We start from the raw sequence: 22,090 nt of genomic DNA, 5'->3' as shown, positions 1-22,090 counted from the left end.
TCATAGATCTTTCAGATGTTTTGCATTGCCTGGGACTTATAGTAAGAATGCAGCCCAGAGGCCTCCCAGTTGGGGTCCCAGTGAACACCCACAGCCTGTTATTTATAGGTCTTATCATATTCTGTTCTCCATAGCATTGACTGGCATCTAAAGTCGTTTTAGCTAAAATCTGCCAGTCACAAGGCATCATATGATAATTTTCAGGCAAAGCATTGAGTCCTTTTGTAAACGGACTGTCAGCCCCATTTTCTCTAGTTGATGAGCCTTCCCACGCCACAGTTGGAAGATCGGGGGCCTTAGGTATTATAGGCTTTGCAGGCTCTACTTCAGGAGGAGGAGGGTGTGCTGGAAAATCCTCCTGGTGTTTTGTAGGCTTTTGATCCTCAATATGAAGTGGGCAATATACAGCTCAAACAAGAGCCCACATAGTTAAAGATGACAAGGGCACTTGTTTTCCTTGAGCCTGATTTTTCCTTAAATTCCTACCTACTTGTTTCCTGAGATCAAGGTCTAATGTTCTAGCATCAGGGAACCAAGGATTATACTCTATGATAATATGCAAAAACTGTAAGAAAATACTTTCTGATGCTTTAATTCCTTTATCTTTGAGCATGCAAGCTAGAAGTCTGCAATAATGTTTTTCCCCTTTACTCGAATTCTTCCTCATTATAACCTGGCTAATTCCAGAAACATCCACGTCTACTGACAGTCTGGGACTCCGAAGCAGGCACAGGCTTTGTGTGCCAGTGAGTTTCCACTTTTTCTTTTTTACTTCGTTTTTCGCTCAGGTGAATCTTCTCCTTCACTTCCTGTTCAGGTGCCAATTGCTGTGACCTGCACGCCAAGGTTCAGGATCTGAAGTAGGGTTCTACACCCAAATTAGAATTCTAAATAAAAATATGAATTATTAAGGAGTGGGGGACAGATGGAGCCTCTTTCTTGAAGAGACACACAGAGTCCTGGCTTAGTCCTCTTTTATTCAGTTTTAGATACACATCTTGCCCTCAGGCAGGCATATAGCAGGCACATAGTTTCAAAGGTCAGTAAAGATCAGTAAGGTCCAGTAAACATTTACTTGGAGGCTATCAAATCAGGAAATTGCTTCAAGCCACCTCAGTCTCAACACAAACAATTGGTGCCTAGTATAAGCCCTGCTAACGCTCAAGGTCCATTGGCCTCCCACGTTCCTTGGGGCAGGCTCATGACAGTGTTGGCATGCGGTAGCTTCCCACAAGACACCCTGTATGTTCTGCCTTACAGTGAGTTCCCTTTTTATTTTGTTGATGGTTTCTTTTGCTGTGCAGAAGCTTTTAATTTGATGTAGTCCCATTTGTTTATTTTTTCCTTTGTTTTCCTTGCTCTTGGAGATGTATTGGAAAACATATTGCTACAAGAGATGTCTGAGATTTTGCTGCCTATGATTTTCATCATTTCTGGATGTACATTTAAGTCTGTTATCCATTTTGAGTTTATTATTGTATACTAGAGGCCTGGTTCATGAAAATTCATGCACCGGAGGGGGTGTCCCTCAGCCCGGCCTGCCCCTTCTCACAGTCCCAGAGCCCTTGGGGGCGGGAAGCAACCCGGCGATCAGGGGAAGGTGATGCCTCCATCACACCTCTGCTGCTGCCACTGCTGGCAGCGCAAGCCTCGGCCAGCCCTGGTTACCTGAGCCTTGGGCTGGCCCTGGGCTTGCCTGTGCCTCGGGCTGGCCCTGGGCTGCTGGGGGGCTGAGGGGATTGGGGGACTCTGAAGGCAGGCACCCCAGCGGGCCTGAGGGGACTGGGCGCTGCCATCTTGTGGCTGTGGGCACCGCCATCTTTGTGATGGTGTGAGGGTCAATTAGCATATTCCCACTTTATTAGATACGATGGTATAAGTTGGTCTTGTTTCATTTTTTGCATGTAACCTATCCAATTTTCCCACACAATTTATGGAAAAGACTGTCTACTCTATTGTATGCTCTTGTCACCTTGTCAAATGTTAATTGACCATAAAAGTGTGGATTTATTCTGGGCTCTCTGTTCTGTTCCATTGGTCTATATGCCTTTTCTTATGCCAGTAGTAGGCTGTTTTGATTACAAAGTCTTATAGTATAGTTTGATATTACGTATTGTGACACCTCGAACTGTCTTCTTCTTTCTCAAGATCACGCTGTGTTTAATCACCCTGGTTTTGTATAAGGTTTGAAATCAGGAAGTGTGAGTTCTCCCACTTCGTTCTTTTTTAACAACATTGTTTTGACTACTGGAGGTCCCTTTCGCAATTCCCTGTCAGTGTTAGTGTTATGTTGTCCATTTCTGCAAAAAGGGCAGTTTGAATTTTGATAGGAATTGCATTGAATCTGTAGATCAATTTGGGGAGTATTGCCATTTTTTTTTTATATTTTATTGATTTTTTACAGAGAGGAAGGGAGAGGGATAGAGAGTTAGAAACATCGATGAGAGAGAAACATCGACCAGCTGCCTCCTGCACACTCCCCACTGGGGATGTGCCCGCAACCAAGGCACATGCCCTTGACCGGAATCGAACCTGGGACCCTTGAGTCCGCAGGTCGACGCTCTATCCACTGAGCCAAACCGGTTAGGGCGAGTATTGCCATTTTAATAGTATTAAATATTCCTGTCTATCGACATGGGATGGAATGTCTTATTTAGGTCTTCGTTAGTTTGTTACAATGCTCTTTTGTAGTTTTTCGTGTCCAAAACTTGTACTTCCTTGGTTCAGTTTATTCCTAAATATTTCATTCTTTTGATGTAGTTGTAAATGGATTTTTTTCCTATTTTTAGATTGATTATTTCTAACGTATAGAAATACAACTGAATTTTTGTTTCTATTTTATATCCTGCAACTTTGCTGAACTCATTTGTTAGCTTTAATAGTTTATTGTTTTCTCTGTAAATTCTTTAGGGTTTTCTATATTTTAGATCATGTTATCTGTGAATAGAGGTAGTTTTTCTTCCTTTCTAATCTGGATAGATTTTTTTTTCTCTTGCTTAATTGCCCTGGCTAGATCTCTAGTACAGTGTTGAATATTAGTAGCAAAAACTGGCATCCTTTTCTTTTTTCCAATCTTAGGGGAAAAGCTTTCAGTCATTTTTTCACCATTGAGTATAATGTTAACTATAGATTTTTCATAAATATCCTTTAACATATTGAGAGATTTCTCTTTTGTTCCTGTTTGTTCAGTTTTTATCTGAAAGGATATTAGATTTTTGTCAAATGCTTTTTTTTGCATCTATTGAAATGATCATGCAGTTTCTCTCCTTCATTCTATTAATATTATATACAACATTGAGTGATTTTTATATGTTGACTTACACTTGCATTCCTGGAATTAATTCTAATTGGTCATGGTATTATAAACCTTTTAACGTGCTGCTGGATTTTATTTGCTAGTATTTTGTTGAGGATTTTTGCATCTGTATTCATAGGGGACTGTAGTTTTCTTGTGATGGCGTTGGCCTTGTAAAATGAGTTAGGAAGTGTTCCCTTTTCTTCTGCATAAAATATTGTAATAAGATTTTCTCATTTAACGTATAAACTTTCTCATAATCTTAATAATGAGTTTTTTTGTTGTTGTTGTTGTTTTTTTTTTGTTTTTTTTTAAAATATATTTTATTGATTTTTTACAGAGAGGAGGGGAGAGAGAGATAGAGAGTTAGAAACATCGATCAGCTGCCTCCTGCACATCTCCTACTGGGGATGTGCCCGCAACCAAGGTACATGCCCTTGACCGGAATCGAACCTGGGACCTTTCAGTCCGCAGGCCGACGCTCTATCCACTGAGCCAAACCGGTTTCGGCAATGAGTTTTTTTTTAATGACTACATAATATTCCTGGTACTAGATGTGCCATTCCCCTGTGTACATGTGTTTAATTTTTTTTCTCTCTTAAGGTAACATAGAAGTGAGTATCTTTGTGTGGGTAACTTTTTATTCTTCATTTTTTTAGCTCACACTTTGTATTTAAAATTAGACTTTAAGGATTCTTAATAAAATGTCAGGTAGAGTACTGATAATTCAGAGAAACAGTTTTCTGTTTATTTCATGTGACTTATTTAGAGTTCTTATAATGTTGCAAAGTGGTAAGCATTTTTAAATTGCTGACTTCTTCATTCATTTTCTTAGTTAGAGTGGAGATCTGTCCTCAATCACTCACTGTTAATGTACATGAATGACTAGAATGCTGGAACAAAATCAGGCCTGCCTTAGTAATGTGTTTTCCACTTATGAAATTGGAGTGTGGGTACTCTGTTGCCATGGATATTTGCTATTTAAATATGTTGAAAGGTTTAAAATGTTCTCTTGTTTTTGTAGGACTTCATAATGATGAGTAGTAAATTATCCAGGAAGATAATAAAAAATTATGTGTTAGGATTAAAATAGACTAAAAATTGTTGACTGCAGTTTAAAAATTCGTGTTACTTCTGTTGTGATTAAAAACTGCCTCTGTTTAAATCTTTCTTTTAACAGATGTTTCAGTTACCATTAAAGTAAATATAAATGATTCATAGATTCTGGGAAGATAATGCTAACAACTTAATAAGGCATAATTTTAACCATGAATGAAGTAGCATCTTAGCATTTGAAATAGCCTCAAAGCATTCTGCTTTGCTGATTGTTTGCTTGCAGTCCTTTCATTATTAAAGACATATGTGATTAGTTTTAAAGAGTGTGTGATTCAGCTGTCACACTTGAAACCTAGTGTGCAATTTGAAATTACATATCAGCTATTACAGAAATGAGCTTACTGAAAAAATTTTGCTGCATACTACAATAAATAATGGCAGAAGTTTGATTTAATTCTTATGTGTCATAATTACTGATTATAATATAAATATATCAGATATTGTTATCTATGGAAAATATGGGATGAGAATTACTAAGCATTTTTATCCTGAAACGTACTATCAGGTATAAAATGGAAAATTGCTGACCTAATAATATACAGAGCTCATACAATTCATTGTCATGTACATCTGCTGCTCTCATATCTCCAATTGATTACTCCACATTTCCACTTGGATGACATTTTTTTTTTATTTTTTTATTTTTACAGTCTGTTTGAGGCAGCTCTGCCTCTGTATCTATTTTTGTTCATAAGTTTATAATGGTCTTTATTATCCATAAATGAATGAGATCATGTGGTATTTTTCCTTCATTGACTGGCTTATTTCACTTAGCATAATGCTCTCCAGTTCCATCCATGCCGTTGCAAATGGTAAGAGTTCCTTCTTTTTTACAGCAGCATAGTATTCCATCGTGTAGATGTACCACAGTTTTCTAATCCATTTATCTACTGATGGGCACTTAGGATGTTTCCAGATCTTAGCTATGGTGAATTGTGCTATGAACATATGGGTGCATATATCCTTTCTGATTGGTGTTTCTGATTTCTTGGGATATATTCATTGGATGACATTATTTCATGCAAACCTGTTATCTGATGCTGAGCCCTTGATCAGTAATGAAACTTTCAATTATAGCATTTCTTTGGAAAAAAAGGACTGTTTTGTGACTTGTTTTAGAGTGTAGTGAAAAATGACTATTATCATTTCAAAGGACACTTGTACTTACTTCTCTCGTTTTCACTGCACACTCTTCATATCTCAAATTGTATTCTCTCATCCTAAATACCTGCAAGGCAAGAGATCTTTGCATAATTGAAAACACTGGACTTGTGTCCTACTCTGAACATCATTTTCCTTATTTGTAAAAAATGAAGGTGTTAAACTAGAAGATCTATAACATTGCTTCAGGTGTCTCACTCTAAAAATTGAGGTGTTTAAGAACATCACCCTGTATGGGTGGTATGCCAATTTTCTTCTTTTCTCACATTGGTCATCTATTATCCTAGTCCATTTAATTGTAAACAGCCTTGTAAGTAGTTTTTTATTTGAAATTTTCTGTTCTAATTTTTCTTTCCATTTAAAAAAAATATATATTTTATTGATTTTTTTACAGAGAGGAAGGGAGAGGGATAGAGAGTTAGAAACATCGATGAGAGAGAAACATCGATCAGCTGCCTCCTGCACACCCCTTACTGGGGATGTGCCCGTAACCAAGGTACATGTCCTTGACTGGAATCGAACCTGGGACCCTTGAGTCCGCAGGCCAACTTTCTATCCACCTGAGCCAAACCGGTTAGGGCTCTTTCCATTTTTGCTAATCTTAGTACAGGCCTAGGTCAAACAAGAGCTTATTTCCAGTCTTTCTTCATTTTGTTTTATCCCCATGTTGCTTTATGACTTATCTTCCCTCAAGACCAGTTTCATCAAGTTACTTTTAAAAAAAATAAATAAATCGTTATTGTTGAAAGTATTACATATGTCCCTCTTTTTCCCCCATTGACCCCCTCCATCATCAATTTACTTCTATTTAGAAAGTGTTTTTGGCTCAATTCCACATATCATACAAGTTTCTGTTTATTCTAGTAACTTTCAGATCCCTAGCACAATTTTCTGTTTTAATCATATTGGTGTCCTTAACCTCATCCTATGTTCTTTCCATCTGTTTTACTAAATTATTCTCCTTACCTGAATGCCTTTTTCTTTAACCCCTTCTGCCATTCTGAGAGATTAGCTTGTGAAACTTAACTTGGCCACTTCAGTAGTATATGGTATTCTCTGAGGTTTTGTGTAAACTTTCAACAATCCTTGAGATAGTGGCATTAATCATAACTTATACAGAAGATTCTGAGGCTAGTGAGCAGTGGAACTGGGATTTGAATTTTGTTTGGGATCTTTTTACTTCTCCTTAAAAAAAATGGCCAAAGAACCCCAACAAACACATAAACAGAGTTAATGACACAAATTTAAGTGCTCAACATAATCTGGCACCTAGCATGTACCAGTATTTGTTAAATATTTAGATGGACATTTTTGTTACCGTTTGAGAGTTCCTTGCTCTACTTAATTTATCAAAGGAGCTTGAAGTAGGGAAGCCCTTCATCTGAAGAGCATCTCATTTTTGTTTAGGAACCCTGGGGAGATCTTTCATGAAATCTTTCAAAGGGATAATAGTAAAACATTTTCTTTTTTTACATTAAAGGCTGAAAAAGAGATGGCCTTTGTGTGTATATTCAGTAATCATCCGTTCATGATAGTGAATAGATATTTTTAGGGCTAAGACTGAGCAATACAAGCAGTGTTAATGAGATTTTAAAGGACATCATACTAATTGTTGGAAGTTACTCATGCACTTGGATTATCAATGACTGTCAAAGTGAAAATGTGGTTTTTAAGAGTAGTAGCTAATAGACAGTTTCCTTATAAAAATTGAGGTCACTGTGCATAGTGATCAACTCTATTTTTTGGCTTCATTCCCCTCTTCTATGTGATTGACTCCCCAGTGCTTAACCCCCTTGTAGCGCTCTTTAATCCTGCAACTTCAACTCACTGCTAGATCTTTCCATTGGTGACCTGTCATCTCAAACCTAACATTCATAATTTGCTATGTTTTATAATTGTATGTATAATTGTGTGTTTATGTTATTGTATTATGTTCACAAGCATGAAGTTCTTGTGTGAGGATCATAGCTTACATTCCTTTGAATCCCCTGTACCTATTATAGTGCTTTGGGTATTATAGGAAACCAAATGCATGTGATTACAGTAATTTCATGGCAAGAGTAGCTTTTTTCTTTTGGTAACTTCAAAAACCTGGTTGGTATTCATCCAGAGTTCAGATATAATTGCAAAGTCTATAGAATCAGACAATAACAAGAAGGTTCTGTTTTGTATCTTGTAAAAACAAGAGCATTATCTTTGAAAGTTATATACTCCTTGTAGAAAATTTTTTTATCTGTTTGATGAATGACTTAAACACATTTATTTAAAATTAAATCCTTTCTTAGTTTTGGAGGTAATGGATATATGTTTATTACCTTGATTGTGTGATAGTTTCAGGCTATATGCATATGTCCAAACTCATCAAATTGTATACATTAAATATGTTACACTTCTTTGTATATTAGTTATAAATCAATAAAGCTTTTAAAATTCATTTTAACTGACTATTAATAGGCAATACAAAATTAAAGCACTTATTTTTGCTGTTCATCTCACTTTAAACTGGTTTGATTTTCTGTGTATTAGGCTTGCTTACATTTCTCCTTTACCTACACATTATCTCTGACCTTTTTATTCCCCCTAATTTTTCTTTTATAATACTTCTGGTTTTTACTTTTTTAAAAATATATTTTATTGATTTTTTTACAGAGAGGAAGGGAGAGGCATAGAGAGTTAGAAACATCGATGAGAGAAAAACATCGATCAGCTGCCTTCTGCACACCCCCTACTGGGGATGTGCCCGCAACCAAGTACATGCCCTTGACCGGAATTGAACCTGGGGACCCTTCAGTCTGCAGGCCAATGCTCTATCCACTGAGCCAAAACGGTTAGGGCAATACTTCTGGTTTTTAAAGTGTTCTGCTTTATATTAAGGGCATATTTTAATTGTTTTGAGGTTGTTAATACAGACTTGAGGACAAGGACCGACCATGATTTATTTGTCTTTATATTGGCACTGTGTCTAGCACAGTATCTGGCAAAGAGCCATTTAATGGCAGATCACTCAGGTCTCCTGAGATATGGAGACCAGTGCTCCTTTCTCATTATGCTATGTGGACCATAGCCTACATTCGCATTCTGAATTAAAAACCTTAATGATGATTGACTCTTAAGTTAGCACTTTGACAGGTCTTGATTATGATTTTAAACTTTTGGAAAATATCATTGAGTAAGTGACTATATACAAAGAGTATATTGATGTTGCTACACTGTCTAAAATAGGAGTGAATCAGAATTAATGTCTTCTGATTCTGTATTTGTCATGACTTTGATTAAAGTAATTTTTAATAAAAATAAAATATGTTGTGGTATTTAAAATGTATTTTTAAAATATTTTGCTTTCTCTACCCCCTTCTTCTTATTTTTATAAAGTTACCGGGAAGTGACATTGCCAGTGGGAGTGATGTGCTTTCTGATGTCATACCCAGTATTCCAAGTTCACCTTGCCTGCTTCCTAAAAAGAAAAACAAGCACAGGAATTTAGACGAACTTCCTTGGAGTTCAATGTCAAATGATGAACAGGTAGAGATCTTGGCATTTTAATTAAAAGCATGTATGTGGAGACTATATGAAGCTCAATTTATTGCCTGTTTAAAGTCACAGGGTAAATATGGATTGCATAGTGAATCTGAATTTTAGCTATAACTAATTGTTTTTTAGGGAACAAATTAACATTAAGTGCTTTGATATTTAAAATATAATAAATGACATACTAGACAATCAGGTTTTGACATTGATCTTGTTTATTATAATTTTTTATCACATAGGTGGAATATATTGAGTATCTGAGTCGCAAAGTCAGTACTGAGATGGGTCTTCGGGAGCAACTTGATATTATTAAAATAATTGATCCTTCTGCTCAAATCTCCCCTACAGACAGTGAGTTTATTATTGAACTTAACTGTCTCACAGATGAAAAACTGAAGCAGGTATGTAAAAAAAAATATAGATTGTTCAGCTATAGAAAATATCATTGTTTTGTAGCATGTATATGTGAATAATATGTAAATACATAGATAATTAGCTAAAAATCATTATTATTTTCATACATAATGAAAATAATGATTATTGAGAGTTATACTTGCATGAACATCTGAACTGAAGGATTTGAGTAGTCTTATGGAGTAATTGAGCTTGGCTAGGGTAAAACATAATTAATTTTCCCTTATGCTATTTTGAAATACACATTTCTGGTATCTTCTAAGTATAGTCTTTACTGCTCTTTTTCGCTGGCACATAGCTAAATGAATACTTCTGTTCTACTTTTTTTGACATTTGTCATTATTTATGAAACATTTTTCTCATTTCAGTATTTCTCTCAACAAACATTATAATGTTCTATGTTCAATCCCCATTTTCATTAGTATGGTAAATTGATACCTTGCATTTGAAGGCAGCTACTGTGTGCCCCTAGGTAAGATTTATGAAACACCCTAATATTAGATATACTTAGCAATTTACTTAAATCATCTCTAGTGGAAATCTTTTAAAAAATCTCATCTGCCCTGCTGGTGTTGCTCAGTGGTTGAGCATTGACCCAGGAACCAAGAAGTCACCAGGTAGATTCCAGGTCAGACCACATGCCCCAGTTATGGGCTCTATCCCCAATAGGAGTCATGCAGGAGGCAGCCTATCAATGATGTTACTCTTTCATCGATGTTTCCATTTCTCGATCCCTATCCCTTCCTCCCTCTAAAAAATAAATCAATAATAGCATACTTTAAAAAAATATCTATTTTATTTTACTGTTAGTTTCTGTCTCCTGAGTGTTATGATCCTAAATTCTGGATGCCAGTAGCCTTCCATTTATTGATTATATAGGGTGTCCCAAAAACGTATACACACTTTTATATAGATTCGTTTAAATTTTGAAAATTAACTGTATGTTAATAAACATGGAGTTTATAATCATTAAAAGTGTGTATACATTTTTTTGGTACACCCTTTATTTTATGTGCTTTGAAAATCTAACTCCATAATATATATTCTAGAATTTTGAACATTGTCAAGAGGTTTCTTTTTTTCCATATATTCTACCTACAGTGGGGCCTTGACTTAGGAGTTTAATTCGTTCGGGAGACCGAGCTCGTTAAGGAGCTCGTTAACTCAAATTACTCTATCATCTGTTCCCTCGGAGCTCGTTAACTCAAATTACTCTATCATCTGTTCCCTGGTGGTCTAGTGGTTAGGATTCGTCGCTCTCAAATTACTCTATCCACTCAATGCAGAAAATCGGCCAAGAGACAGCTAGTATCTCAAAAAACTCATTAGTCGGGACATTTGTAAGCCAAGGCCCCACTGTATGTATATCTGTAACACTTTTGACAGTTTTTTAAGTACGCCATTCTATTCTCGAGTATTTTGAGGGTAGAACGTCAAGTAACAACACTAACTAGTTTTTATCTGTGCGTTCCAAGGTCAGAAACTATATCAAGGAGCATAGCCCTCGCCAACGGCCTGTAAGAGAGGCCTGGAAGAGAAGCAACTTTAGTTGTGCAAGCACCAGTGGAGTGAGCGGTGCCAGTGCCAGCAGCAGCAGTGCCAGCATGGTCAGTTCAGCAAGCAGCAGCGGGTCCAGTGTTGGAAACTCTGCTTCAAACTCCAGTGCCAACATGAGTCGAGCACACAGTGACAGCAACTTGTCTGCAAGTGCAGCAGAGCGGATTCGGGATTCTAAAGTAAAACATCTAATCAATACAAAACTTTACCTTTCAATATTAACATTAGTACTCCCTCATATAAATTTCTTGAAGAGTTAAATGTATCTTGCTATCTAGATGCCTGGGGGTTGTGGTTTTAATTTTTTTTGTTTTACATTCTTTTATTATGCATATGCATATGCAGATCTGTTTTTTGTACAGTATTTGGTTCTATCAAATAATCATACCAAGGCATTCTATTTGTATTTTTCCCCAAGTCTACAGTGATTTCATGAGGAGGTGGGGTTGGCAAGCAGCTGGTTCTGGTTCAATTGAACAAAGCCCTCTAGATTGAATCTTTTGAAATACTGTTGTGACCCACAGCCATAACACTCAAATTTATCTGATTTTTGTCTCTTTTTTTAAAATATATTTTATTGATTTTTTACAGAGAGAAAGGGAGAGGGATAGAAAGTTAGAAACATTGATGAGAGAGAAACATCGATCAGCTGCCTCCTGCTCACTCCCCACTGGGGATGTACCCGCAACCAAGGTACATGCCCTTGACCAGAATCGAACCCGGGACCCTTGAGTCCACAGGCCAATGCTCTATCCACTGAGCCAAACCCATTAGGGCGATTTTTGTGTCTCTTTTAAGTAAGATAAATTGATGGAAACAATGAGTGAATCTCAGGATTGCAATATTGACTATAACTCACTACTGAGTCTGTCTCCCTATATCACTGATGTTACTGTCTATTAGCTCTCAAGAATATTCTGTCTTTTGTGTATGTTAAATGTTTTTTTAATGTTTTAGTCTTAAGTGTTTCATCTTAGCATAAAAATATAATGTTTTCTCTAATTTATTTCTACTGTTTTCACAGTTGAAAAAAATCTGTGTAATATTATTGAGCATATACAAAATAGGAAATATAAGTATACTAGAGGCCCGGTGCACAAAATTCGTACACAGGTAGCATCCCTATGCCTGGCTGGAGATTGGGGCCGATCAGGTTCCCCGCCTCCCCACCTCCTCCTTCCCTCACCGCCCATGTGCCACCACTGCGTGGTTCCCCTGCCTCCTCGCCTCCCTGCCTCCCTGCCTCTCCACCTCCTCCTTCCCTTGCTCCTTCAGCGCCCTGCTACCACCACTGGTCGCCCGCCATGTTCCGTGCCACCCCCTGGTGATCAGCACATGTCATAGCAAGCAATCAAACTTCTGGTCTCTCAGTAGATAGAACTCCTGAGGGGGACACTTTGCATATTAGCCATAGATATAGATATAGATATATAGATATAGATATGGATATAGATATAGATAAAGATATAGATAGATATATAGATAGATATAGATATAGATAGACATATATACAGATGTATGGTTCTATGATGCTTAGCAGTGGAGTTCAGCTCTTGCAGTGGTGACAGTCTGGAGCCAACTTAAGGATGATAAGGGTATCTTTCTAACTCTTTGGGAACCCAATGGTGACTAGAAGATACACAGTGATTTTTTCTCTGACTTTTACCGAACAGAAACATAGTCAGCTTTGTTGGTTGCCAAGGGATTCCTCTGGATATGTGGTCATTCCTTTTTAGCATTAGTTCACCAGTGACAAGGAATAGAGTACCCAATGGGTTTCTAATGGGCTTTTGGTATTTGCCTAATACGGAAATACATGATTCTTTTCCAGTCATGGTAAAATTGCTAGTGCTTTTGGATGAAAGACAACTTAAAAGCATAAGCATTAGAGATGTCCTTTGCATTTGTGTTTGGTATTGTTCACTATGTGTTCACTCTGCACTGACACCAGTGTACCTTAATTTGATTTCTAAATCTTTTTAATGATTGGTTATCCATAACTAGTTAAAATGATCAAATTTCATCCCCTCCTTATCAGAAGGTTCACTGGTCAAATACATAAAAATAGATTCTTGAGGAAGTATTTTCAAGTCTAAGCCAGTGGCTCACTTACTGGAACCAGGATCATACTGCAAAGGAATTTGAACATCTATAGAAATTCTGAGAATAAAAAATTTGATCCATAAAATACTTTGAAGTGGATATGCCAAAACTAAACTTTACTGATTTAGAAAATTTTATTTTGACAGAAGCGATCCAAGCAGCGGAAGTTGCAGCAGAAGGCCTTACGCAAGAGGCAGCTGAAAGAGCAGAGGCAGGCTCGGAAGGAGCGGCTCAGTGGGCTCTTTCTTAACGAAGAAGTGCTGTCCTTGAAAGTGACTGAGGAAGACCATGAAGCAGATGTAGATGTTTTGATGTAAAAAGGGTGAAGTTATCAACGTTCTTTCCAAGCATTATTTGTTTACATGCATCTTGATCAAGCTTTTGGTTAGGGCTGTGCTGATGTACCATTAATAATTTAGGCCAGTGGTTCTCAGCAGGCGGTCCCTGGATCATCGTCTTCAGCATCACTTGAGAAGTTGTTAGAAATGCATACTATGGGGCCCCACCCCAAACCTAGCGAATCAGAAACCCTGGGGGAGAGGCCTAGCATTGTATTGTAACAAGCACCAGGTTATTTTATCCTGCATGCTAGCTTTAAGAACCACTGATTTAGTAAATGTTGTTTTGACTATTTAAACTTTAGGTTGGTTAAGTAGGCTTTTTCAAATATTAGTAATTTTGAAGTTTAGAAGGTTTCAAGGTACTGCTGACAAGTAGTTTATTATGTCTGTATATGTATATGTGTAGAGATCATAATTCAGTTTCCTTAATGTTATAATTTCTTAGTTTATATTTTCTAAAGGGCCATAGCATAATTCTCAATTTCTTGTGGAAGTCTTTTTTTGAGGTTTTGGGGATGGAATGTGGATTACTATCTACAATAGTGCCTTCATTAGGTTTATTTCTATCTGTTTTCATTCATTGTTAACTCAAAAGTGTAAAACCAGGCCCTATTATCTTTCTTGTTAGGTTTGTTTTTTTCTTTTCACTTTATGTACATTTAGTATCCTTTTTGTAAGTGATGACTACTGAGGAAATAGTGTTACTAACAACTGAATTTTAGACTTGATGCTATGTTCATTAATATTCAAATGAGAAAGCAATGAACAAAATAACCCATTCTACTCTTTCACTGCTTTCTAAAGTTTTAGGCTGTGAAACTGTCTGAAAGGCAGAAAATATCTCTTAAGTTCTTTTTGTGGGTCATTTTTTTTCCAGCACAGCTCTAATTTTTAAATAGTTGGTATAAAAGCTTCTGGCATGTGAACAGGTTAATGTTCAAAATTAACTAAAGGAAACCCTTACAGTTCTGTTAACCTTCCCTATAAATCTTTAAAATACATAGAGCAGTGAGATAATAGGAAAAACCTTAGCTTGTTGGCGGTTAAAATAGAACTAATTTTAAATGTGAAATTATAGTTTCTTTAATGCTTTTATGGAGAGTTTGTTATGAACATTCGCAGTAGTGTGACTCCTTTACTTCTACCACACATCTTTAATCATTCATATGGATTAAAGAAGTTGGAAACTAATACTACTGACAATCAAGCTGCTTTCTGACCTTCATAATTTTTATTTTATTGTACATAACTTTTGAAAGGTAATTGTGATACTATAGGAGTTGCAGTCCATATCTTTAAAGCTAGAGTCAGAGGTTGATGGGAATTTCTACTTTTTTTAACTTATTATACCAAGTAACTTGTTAAGATAAAGATTAATGGCTTAAATTCTTAATTTAAAGTTCTTAATCTAAATATAAAGGCATAACCTTTGCTTACAGTCATGTGTTTTGAAAATTTGATTTCATTTTGGTTCCTTGAAGGTTAAAGAATTGAAACTGAGGATAAAAATTGATATATTGCAGCTTTGCTGAGGCCTGTAACATTTTGAAGACCATTAAATTCATACTTTAAAATGTTACTAAAATTTAAGAAGTGTATATGTGTACTAGTATATGTTTATCAGTTGGAATAGTCTTTCTGACTTTCCTCTTACCTCCTCTTTGGTGCTCCTAACCAGCCGAGAGGGCCCAACGAGAGTTTGGGGATAGACCCAAGAATACTCTGAGGAAGGTGGAAGGGTCAACCTCCTTGTGTTTTCCTTTTCAAGTATAGGGAGAGTAAATGGGGAGAAGAATAAATACAGCTGAATTCTCTATTTGCTCTTAGCAAAAACACATTTCAGAGAATGATTGTTCTCTTCACTCTTCAAGGAAAACAGGCCCGTTTTGGAGACTGCAGAGCAGACTTGATCTGTTAAATACTTGGAAACAGTTTACTTGACAGTGACCAGTAAAAGAAAATCCTAAACAGGGTTGTTATGTAATAAGACCAATTCCTCTACTCTCCCAACAATCACATAGTCTTATTACCTCAGATTTAACGTAGGTCACTATTAAACAAGTTTACCAAAGCACCACAAAGCCAATTTTAAAAGTATATAAAGGTTTGAGAGTTTATGGTAAAGTGTGCCATGAAATTTTGTGTAGATCTGGATGGACTGTCTTTACAGTACTATAAATTAAAGATAACTCATAAAGTTGGTTTGAAGGAGATTGAAATACTTCCTCTGATTAAAACGAAAAAAAGTAACACAACTTGGGTTTGCTTATGATTAAAGAGGGAGATTACAGTGTTCTCCATCCCCCTTCAAAAAAACTCGGGAGAAAAAGACAAAAAGTCTTTGTTAACATGCTATTTTCTTGTTCTGTTTTAATGCCTTATGTAGATAATGTAAGTTTGAATTACTTCTTTCTTGGAATAAGTAATAATTTATTCAATCTGGTATATCTCTGAGTTCAATTCAAAAGAAACCCAGCTCTGTTTTGTTTTTTTTTGTTTGTTTTTTTTCTTTTAAGCCCTAACTAAGCTTTGTTAATGGAGAACATGATAAAGTCCCCTCAGATTTATCTGGAAACATTTTATTAGAGATCTTGTATGTATGTCATTATATCTCGATAAAATGGAAAAAAGAGAAGTCTGTCAGTCCCCACTACAGCTTTTTAAAGTATGAATCTTGAGTTAAACAAAATGGCATGTCTTTTTCTACAGTATTTCAATGGAATTAAAGTAAGGTGGTATAGTTTAAGACATAGTGGAGTGTAAAGGGCTAGTTCATTCTGTCCCAATAAGAACTTAAAGTAACACCTTTTTGCTTTCATAAGACTTGTCTCATTTTTTGTTAAGCTGTGGTGGTTTTGTCCATTTCCTCAGTCTTTATTATTAAGTTAATATTGCTGATGAATTAATCACAGAAACTGACTTATAATTTATGGATTCGGTGGACATCTCATTTTATAGTTTTTAAATGTGCTAAATCCCCTCATAAAGAAAAAATTCAAAGAACCTATAGTATAAAGGTATCCAGATTCTGATGAGCTTTAAAAACTGTGAAATTTATCAAATGTGTTAATATTTAGGCTAAAAATGTTAGTTACTAGTAACTAACAAATATAGAAGTCTTGTTTCTAGATTCTCTAGCAGAGATTTTTGTTCATGGCTCACTCTATATAGCCTCATGTGCCTTAAAGGTGAACTCTACTTTTTTGTCAATATCAAGCTTTTCCAAACTAAGAAATAATCTGAATGTTATAATTAATTTTATAAAATGCCCATGCTGTTGGATATCAGTAAGCAAAGCCATTAAATTGAACCAATAAATTGATAATAACATGTATAAAAAAAAACACCTTCAGATTTTAAATTTCATTTGCCTAACTTTGTTTTGGCCCATCTAGGTCATTGAAGAATATTGAAAGTTATCTAAAACATAGCTTAATGTATTCTTTTATTGCCCCCACTCCCACCCCCTGAAGAATGTCATAAGCCAAAATACTTTTTAAAACCAGATAATTCTTTAATATCTGGAAAGATAATTTTTAATGCAAAAGTACTTCCAGAACAGAGATTATATAGCAAGTTTATTCTTTTGTTAACTTTAGGGATTCTTTGCATTTATTTGTGTAATAGCCGGAACACTCCTCTCTCCTTTAACAAATCACCTTTTAGCACTCCTATCTCCAAGAAAAATGTTTGTTTGGAATTGGAAGGGAGTTATTTAAAGTTAGTTTATAGTTTTAGAGGGTTATTAGGAAAATTCCAAGTTGCATTTAAATAATAGTATTAATGGTAAGCACACTGACATTCAACATGTCTAAACTTAGAGGTAAATTTAATCCTTAAAAAGACTATTAGTTAGAAAATAAGTATTTGTATATACATGGACTGTGGTAACTTTGGATTTGTTTTAAGTCTGACAAAGTAAGATAAATTTTGTCTTTATAATGAAACTATGTTAAATGGGTAAGAAGCATCTGAGAGGTATTTAGACCTAGGCATCTCTGTCAGCATAGTATCTGGAGCATACCTCCTTAGAACGCTTAATTCTTATTTCTTTGGAAAATAATTTACTTATTCCAAAAGGTGTAGAAGGAACTCAAATTCCTCTAATTAGCTGGATATTAAGAGTAAGGAAGTTGCATGGTATAGCTGAAGATCTGAGTTCATTCACTGACAGTTTATTTTCATTTTTTTCTAATAACATTATTCTCAGCCCCCTCACAATTATATTTTAAATTAAGGTTATTAATGTTTTAACCTAGTTCACGTTATGGTAAATTAATTTTTAATTGACATTCATATTGAACTCAGAAAAACTGATTAGGTCTTCTCAGACTTTAATATGTAGTACTTTTTCTTTATTGTCAAGTTTCGATGTTGCATCTTTGGTCAGTGGAATCTATGGAAATATGTGTTCTTTCGTTGTGGTAAGGGATGCGAGTGGAAAAGAGGAGAATTGCTCTAATTATACTTAGGCATTTTGACTATATAAAGATAGTTGTAGACTTAATCTGTATAAATGACAAGTTAATATTTACATATTCTGAATTGTTCTAAGGAACAGTGGCCTGAAACCATGGCTTGTTTTGTGGAGCTGCTTGATCTTTAATGGTAGTTGACCAGTTGGATTTAAGTTGAAGTTTTGGGGTACGTTATCTAGCTCAGGCTTTTAGGAATAGAGCAGACCAGGTCTGCTTCTGTAGTGGATCAATTTAATTTCCTTTTTAAGTACTCTAATTTAGATATAGGTATTATCCATTCTGAATCTTTGTGTTGGGAGTTTTATAAGACTGTTGTCAAAAGCTATTAAGGATAAACACAAGTATATGTGAAGCATTTCACAGATAGTTAAAATTTTCCTTTTTTTGGTTTCAAAGGTTAGTTCTATAGCGTCAATATCATAACCAAAGCAAGTAGGAATTTGACTCATTTGGAGACTCTTCAAGTAGTCTTAAATGGTGTAATATATCAGATTGTTAACCAGGATTTTTTTCCTGTGTTTCTGCTAAATGTATTATTATATTAATGCACTTTTGTATATAACTGTCTTCTGTACGTTCTGTACTTATTACAGTGGGCATAAGATTTTTCCTGAAGCTGTGAGGGAAAAACAATAGGTGTAACACAAGTCATTTCAATTTTGAGTTTCTTCTTGTACTTGAAATTAGTAGTTCAGTATTTAAATCTAAATGAGTATGTATGGTTGTAATGAAAACTGGCAATGTGACAGAACTGTCTTTTGAAACAATATCAGAATGAAAAGCGTTGTTTTGGTTATTAAGAACTCTTGTAATATGTTAATTTTCTATGTACCATGAGTTTTTACAAATTCCAGTGCTGCTGAATCCACTCCTTGTCATATTCCATCCCAGTACACTTATCAAGAGAGAAGAACTGCTCTCAATTTATTTTGCTCACAGTTTGGTTAAGGCTTCATAAACTTTTGTTTTGTAAAAGCCTCAATTTCTCAAATTTCATTGGCAAATTATTTTCTTCTGGAAAGATCAAATTTCTATAGAGATTAGCATTCATAGTAAGTGAAAATTAGGTCTAACTTTTATTTTCAAAAAAATCAGATCTATTTTCCTTATATATTGATCTAGAATCTTTTAAAGTTATAATTATATAAAAGAAATGGCTGTGAGCAGTTTTATATATAGATACAGAAGCAATTCGGCTTTTCAGCAGCAACTTTCTCTCTTGCCACTAGAGGGAGGTGGTTGCTCGCTCCTTCAGAAACGTCTTAGCTGCTTTTTTTTCTTTTTAATTTTAGAGGTTGAAATCAACCTCAGTCTCAAAACTCCTTTTGTGATATTAAATTCTTTCATTTATTAGTCCAAGGTGAGTTAATTAAGCTTGTGTAATAAAGCCTGTCTTATTCATGCTTTTCCATAATCTTCAGTGTTTAATAAATGTTAGATATTACTTGAAACTTTTGTGTGGGTGTGTTTTTTTTGGTGTGTGTGTGGGGTTTTTTTTTTTAGGTATTTTAGAGCTGTGTTGTCCATTATGGTAATTACTAGCTACATGTGGCTATTTAAATAAATTAAAATTTAAAGTTTAGTTCTTTGGTCCCGTTAACAGCACTTCAAGTACCAAATAGCCACATACAGCAAGAGGCTACTACTATAGAGACATATCATCATACCTCCATCATCAAAGATGGTTTATATAGTGACTTTGTTATAATGCAGATTTTAATTCAGTAGGTCAGGGGTCACAGTCTAATATTCTGTAGTTTTAGCAGCTATTCAAGTGATATGAATGCTGCTGATCCATGAACAACATTTTGAGTAGTGAGGGTCAGAACAAAGTTCAGACAATCTACAACACAAGAGCCTCCATGCTCTGATGGGCCCCAATCTACTTTCCAGTTTCATCTTCTATGAATTTTTTCTTTACCCCACACTCAAACCAACTCAATACTATATTTATAGTATTCACCTTATGTGACCCTCAAGGATCATGGTGATTCAAGCCTTTGTTCAGTCCCCTTCCTTTGGGCGTGGACTGGACCTAGTGATTTACTTCTAACTGTTAGAATACAGCAAAAGTGATGGGATGTCACTTCTGTCATTAAATTACAGAAAACTATGACAGCTATCTTGCTTGTACTTGTACTCTCGTCTTCTCAGTTACTCTGACGAAATAAGCTGCCATGCTGTGACATTCTCTGTGGAGATGCCCACTTGGCAAGGAACTGAGAGACAACAGTCCATGGTATGACAGCCCATGAGGAATTGAATCCTGCCTGCAATTCTTAGTGAGCTAGAAAGTGGATCCTTCCCAGTGGAGCCTGTAGATGACTGCAACCTGGTGAGAGATCTTGAGCTTAAGCACCCATCTAAGTCACGTACAGATTCCTGAACCACAGAAACTGAAATAATCAATGTGTATTGTTTTAAGTTGCTAAAGTTTGGCATAAATTATCATGCAGCAATAGATAAGTAATACATTATTTACTAAATATACCATGAAATGACTTCCTGTTATATCCTTCTCATCAAGCAAAAGAAAACTCAGATGCTGCTTCTTCATTCAGCATTATCTGCTGGATGCCTACTCTATGCGAGGAACACTGTGTTAAGTACGAGGGGATACACAGTAAATAAACAGGCATAGTCTTTGCCATCACACAGCTTATATTCTTTGGCATTGGTTTTCAGCATTTCACAAAAGAGAGAACCAAGATGTGTTTCATTAAAAGAGAGCTATTTTTAATGCCAAGAAAGAAAAAAATAATATAAAGTAATATATGAAAAGCCTTTCCACCTACCTGAGCAGGTATAACTGTTTACAATAGTATTATACAGCAGAAAAGACTAGAGGGGTGCTGGGCAAGAGGGGTGGAGTCATGGATGGAGCAGAAAAGGGGCAGGACTGGAGTGCCCTCTCATTCCAAAGCCCACACTTTTAACCTCTCATAGTAAGTTACATTTTTGCTCATACTGTTGCCTTTTTCTGCCATCTCTGCCTGGAGGAAATCCTGTCCTATCTCTCAAGGCACATTTCAAGTGCAGCCTCCTTTGTGACACCTTCCCTGATTTCATGCTCTCCTTGTCTAACAGATGACAGCCCTCCTGTTGCTGAGATTGGAGATAGGAAGAACCAGGCCTCTGAGAGGTCACAGCAGTGAATTCAAATTTTAACCACATAGAAACCACATTTGGGAGGACATGGGGACACCTCACTGAATAGGAAAAGGGCCTTTTCTATCCAGAAGCTATGGACAATAGGCCACCCTCTGAACATGTGCAGTTGGAAGTGTTCCATGACACAGTGGCTGGGGAGCAGTGTGGAGGGAAGGTGGCAAGAATTCCAGAAAGGCAAAGTCATCTGAGAAGCTTGTTTTAAAGATAAGCTGGTAGTTCACAGTCCCAGATATTGTTGACTGACACTTGCAGTGGAGTCTAGGAATCTGCCCTTTAAACAAGTGCCTCAAGTATTTCTGATGTAAGTGGTCTATGGAGCACTCAGAAATATGGCTCAAAGTAAGGTGATCTGGATCACCTTAGCTACATGTCACCTAGACACTTCTAAAACTTACAATGGACAAGCCCCACCCAGGACCAAAAAAATCAGAATTGTTGGGGAGTGAACCCAGGCTGTAGAGTTTAAAACTCCGCATATTGATCCAATATGCAGCCAGAAGGGTTGAGAGCCAGTGATCTGAATAACAGGAAGTCCTTTTCCTGGGGCCAGGGAGAAGGGAGAATCTGAGAGGCTGAAAATTAAATACATTAAAAATACAAGTATATTTCATTGTGATTTTTCACTTTAATACAATTTATACTTCCATGTTAATTTTTCTTAAGCAATACCTTTGAATCCTTCCGCTATTTGAGGAACTATAAGCAGAATTTAGATCAATTCAATAAACATGCATTACTTGGCAACCATGTATGCTCTCTGGACCCTGCAGTAACTACAAAGATGATCCTAATAATGACACTGTTCCTTGTGTGCTAAGCTGCATGTAAAGCTCATTACTCATATTTTCTCATCTATCTTCACTGCAACCCTATGAGGTAAGTACTATATTGTTCCCATTTTACCGATACATGCATAGAGGCACAGA

At 36.0% G+C, this 22,090-nt stretch overlaps 1 protein-coding gene across 1 annotated transcript in view; it reads left to right on the top strand.

Annotated features, from left to right (window-relative positions):
- Positions 1-19,444, top strand: part of FAM199X (family with sequence similarity 199, X-linked) — a 57,593-nt gene extending 38,149 nt beyond the window's left edge. Inside the window, exons 3-6 of the mRNA XM_059679624.1 lie at positions 8,945-9,094; positions 9,340-9,501; positions 10,990-11,250; positions 13,321-19,444. Of these exons, the coding sequence (XP_059535607.1) occupies positions 8,945-9,094; positions 9,340-9,501; positions 10,990-11,250; positions 13,321-13,491 (744 nt within the window). The 3' untranslated portion in view covers positions 13,492-19,444. The remainder of the gene's footprint in view (positions 1-8,944; positions 9,095-9,339; positions 9,502-10,989; positions 11,251-13,320) is intronic.
- Positions 19,445-22,090: the final 2,646 nt, after the last annotated feature.

The sequence above is a fragment of the Myotis daubentonii genome, chromosome X (assembly GCF_963259705.1).
Source record: "Myotis daubentonii chromosome X, mMyoDau2.1, whole genome shotgun sequence".
NCBI lineage: Eukaryota > Metazoa > Chordata > Mammalia > Chiroptera > Vespertilionidae > Myotis > Myotis daubentonii.
Note: the sequence above shows the minus strand (reverse complement) of the source record. Positions and strands in the feature narration are given on the sequence as shown.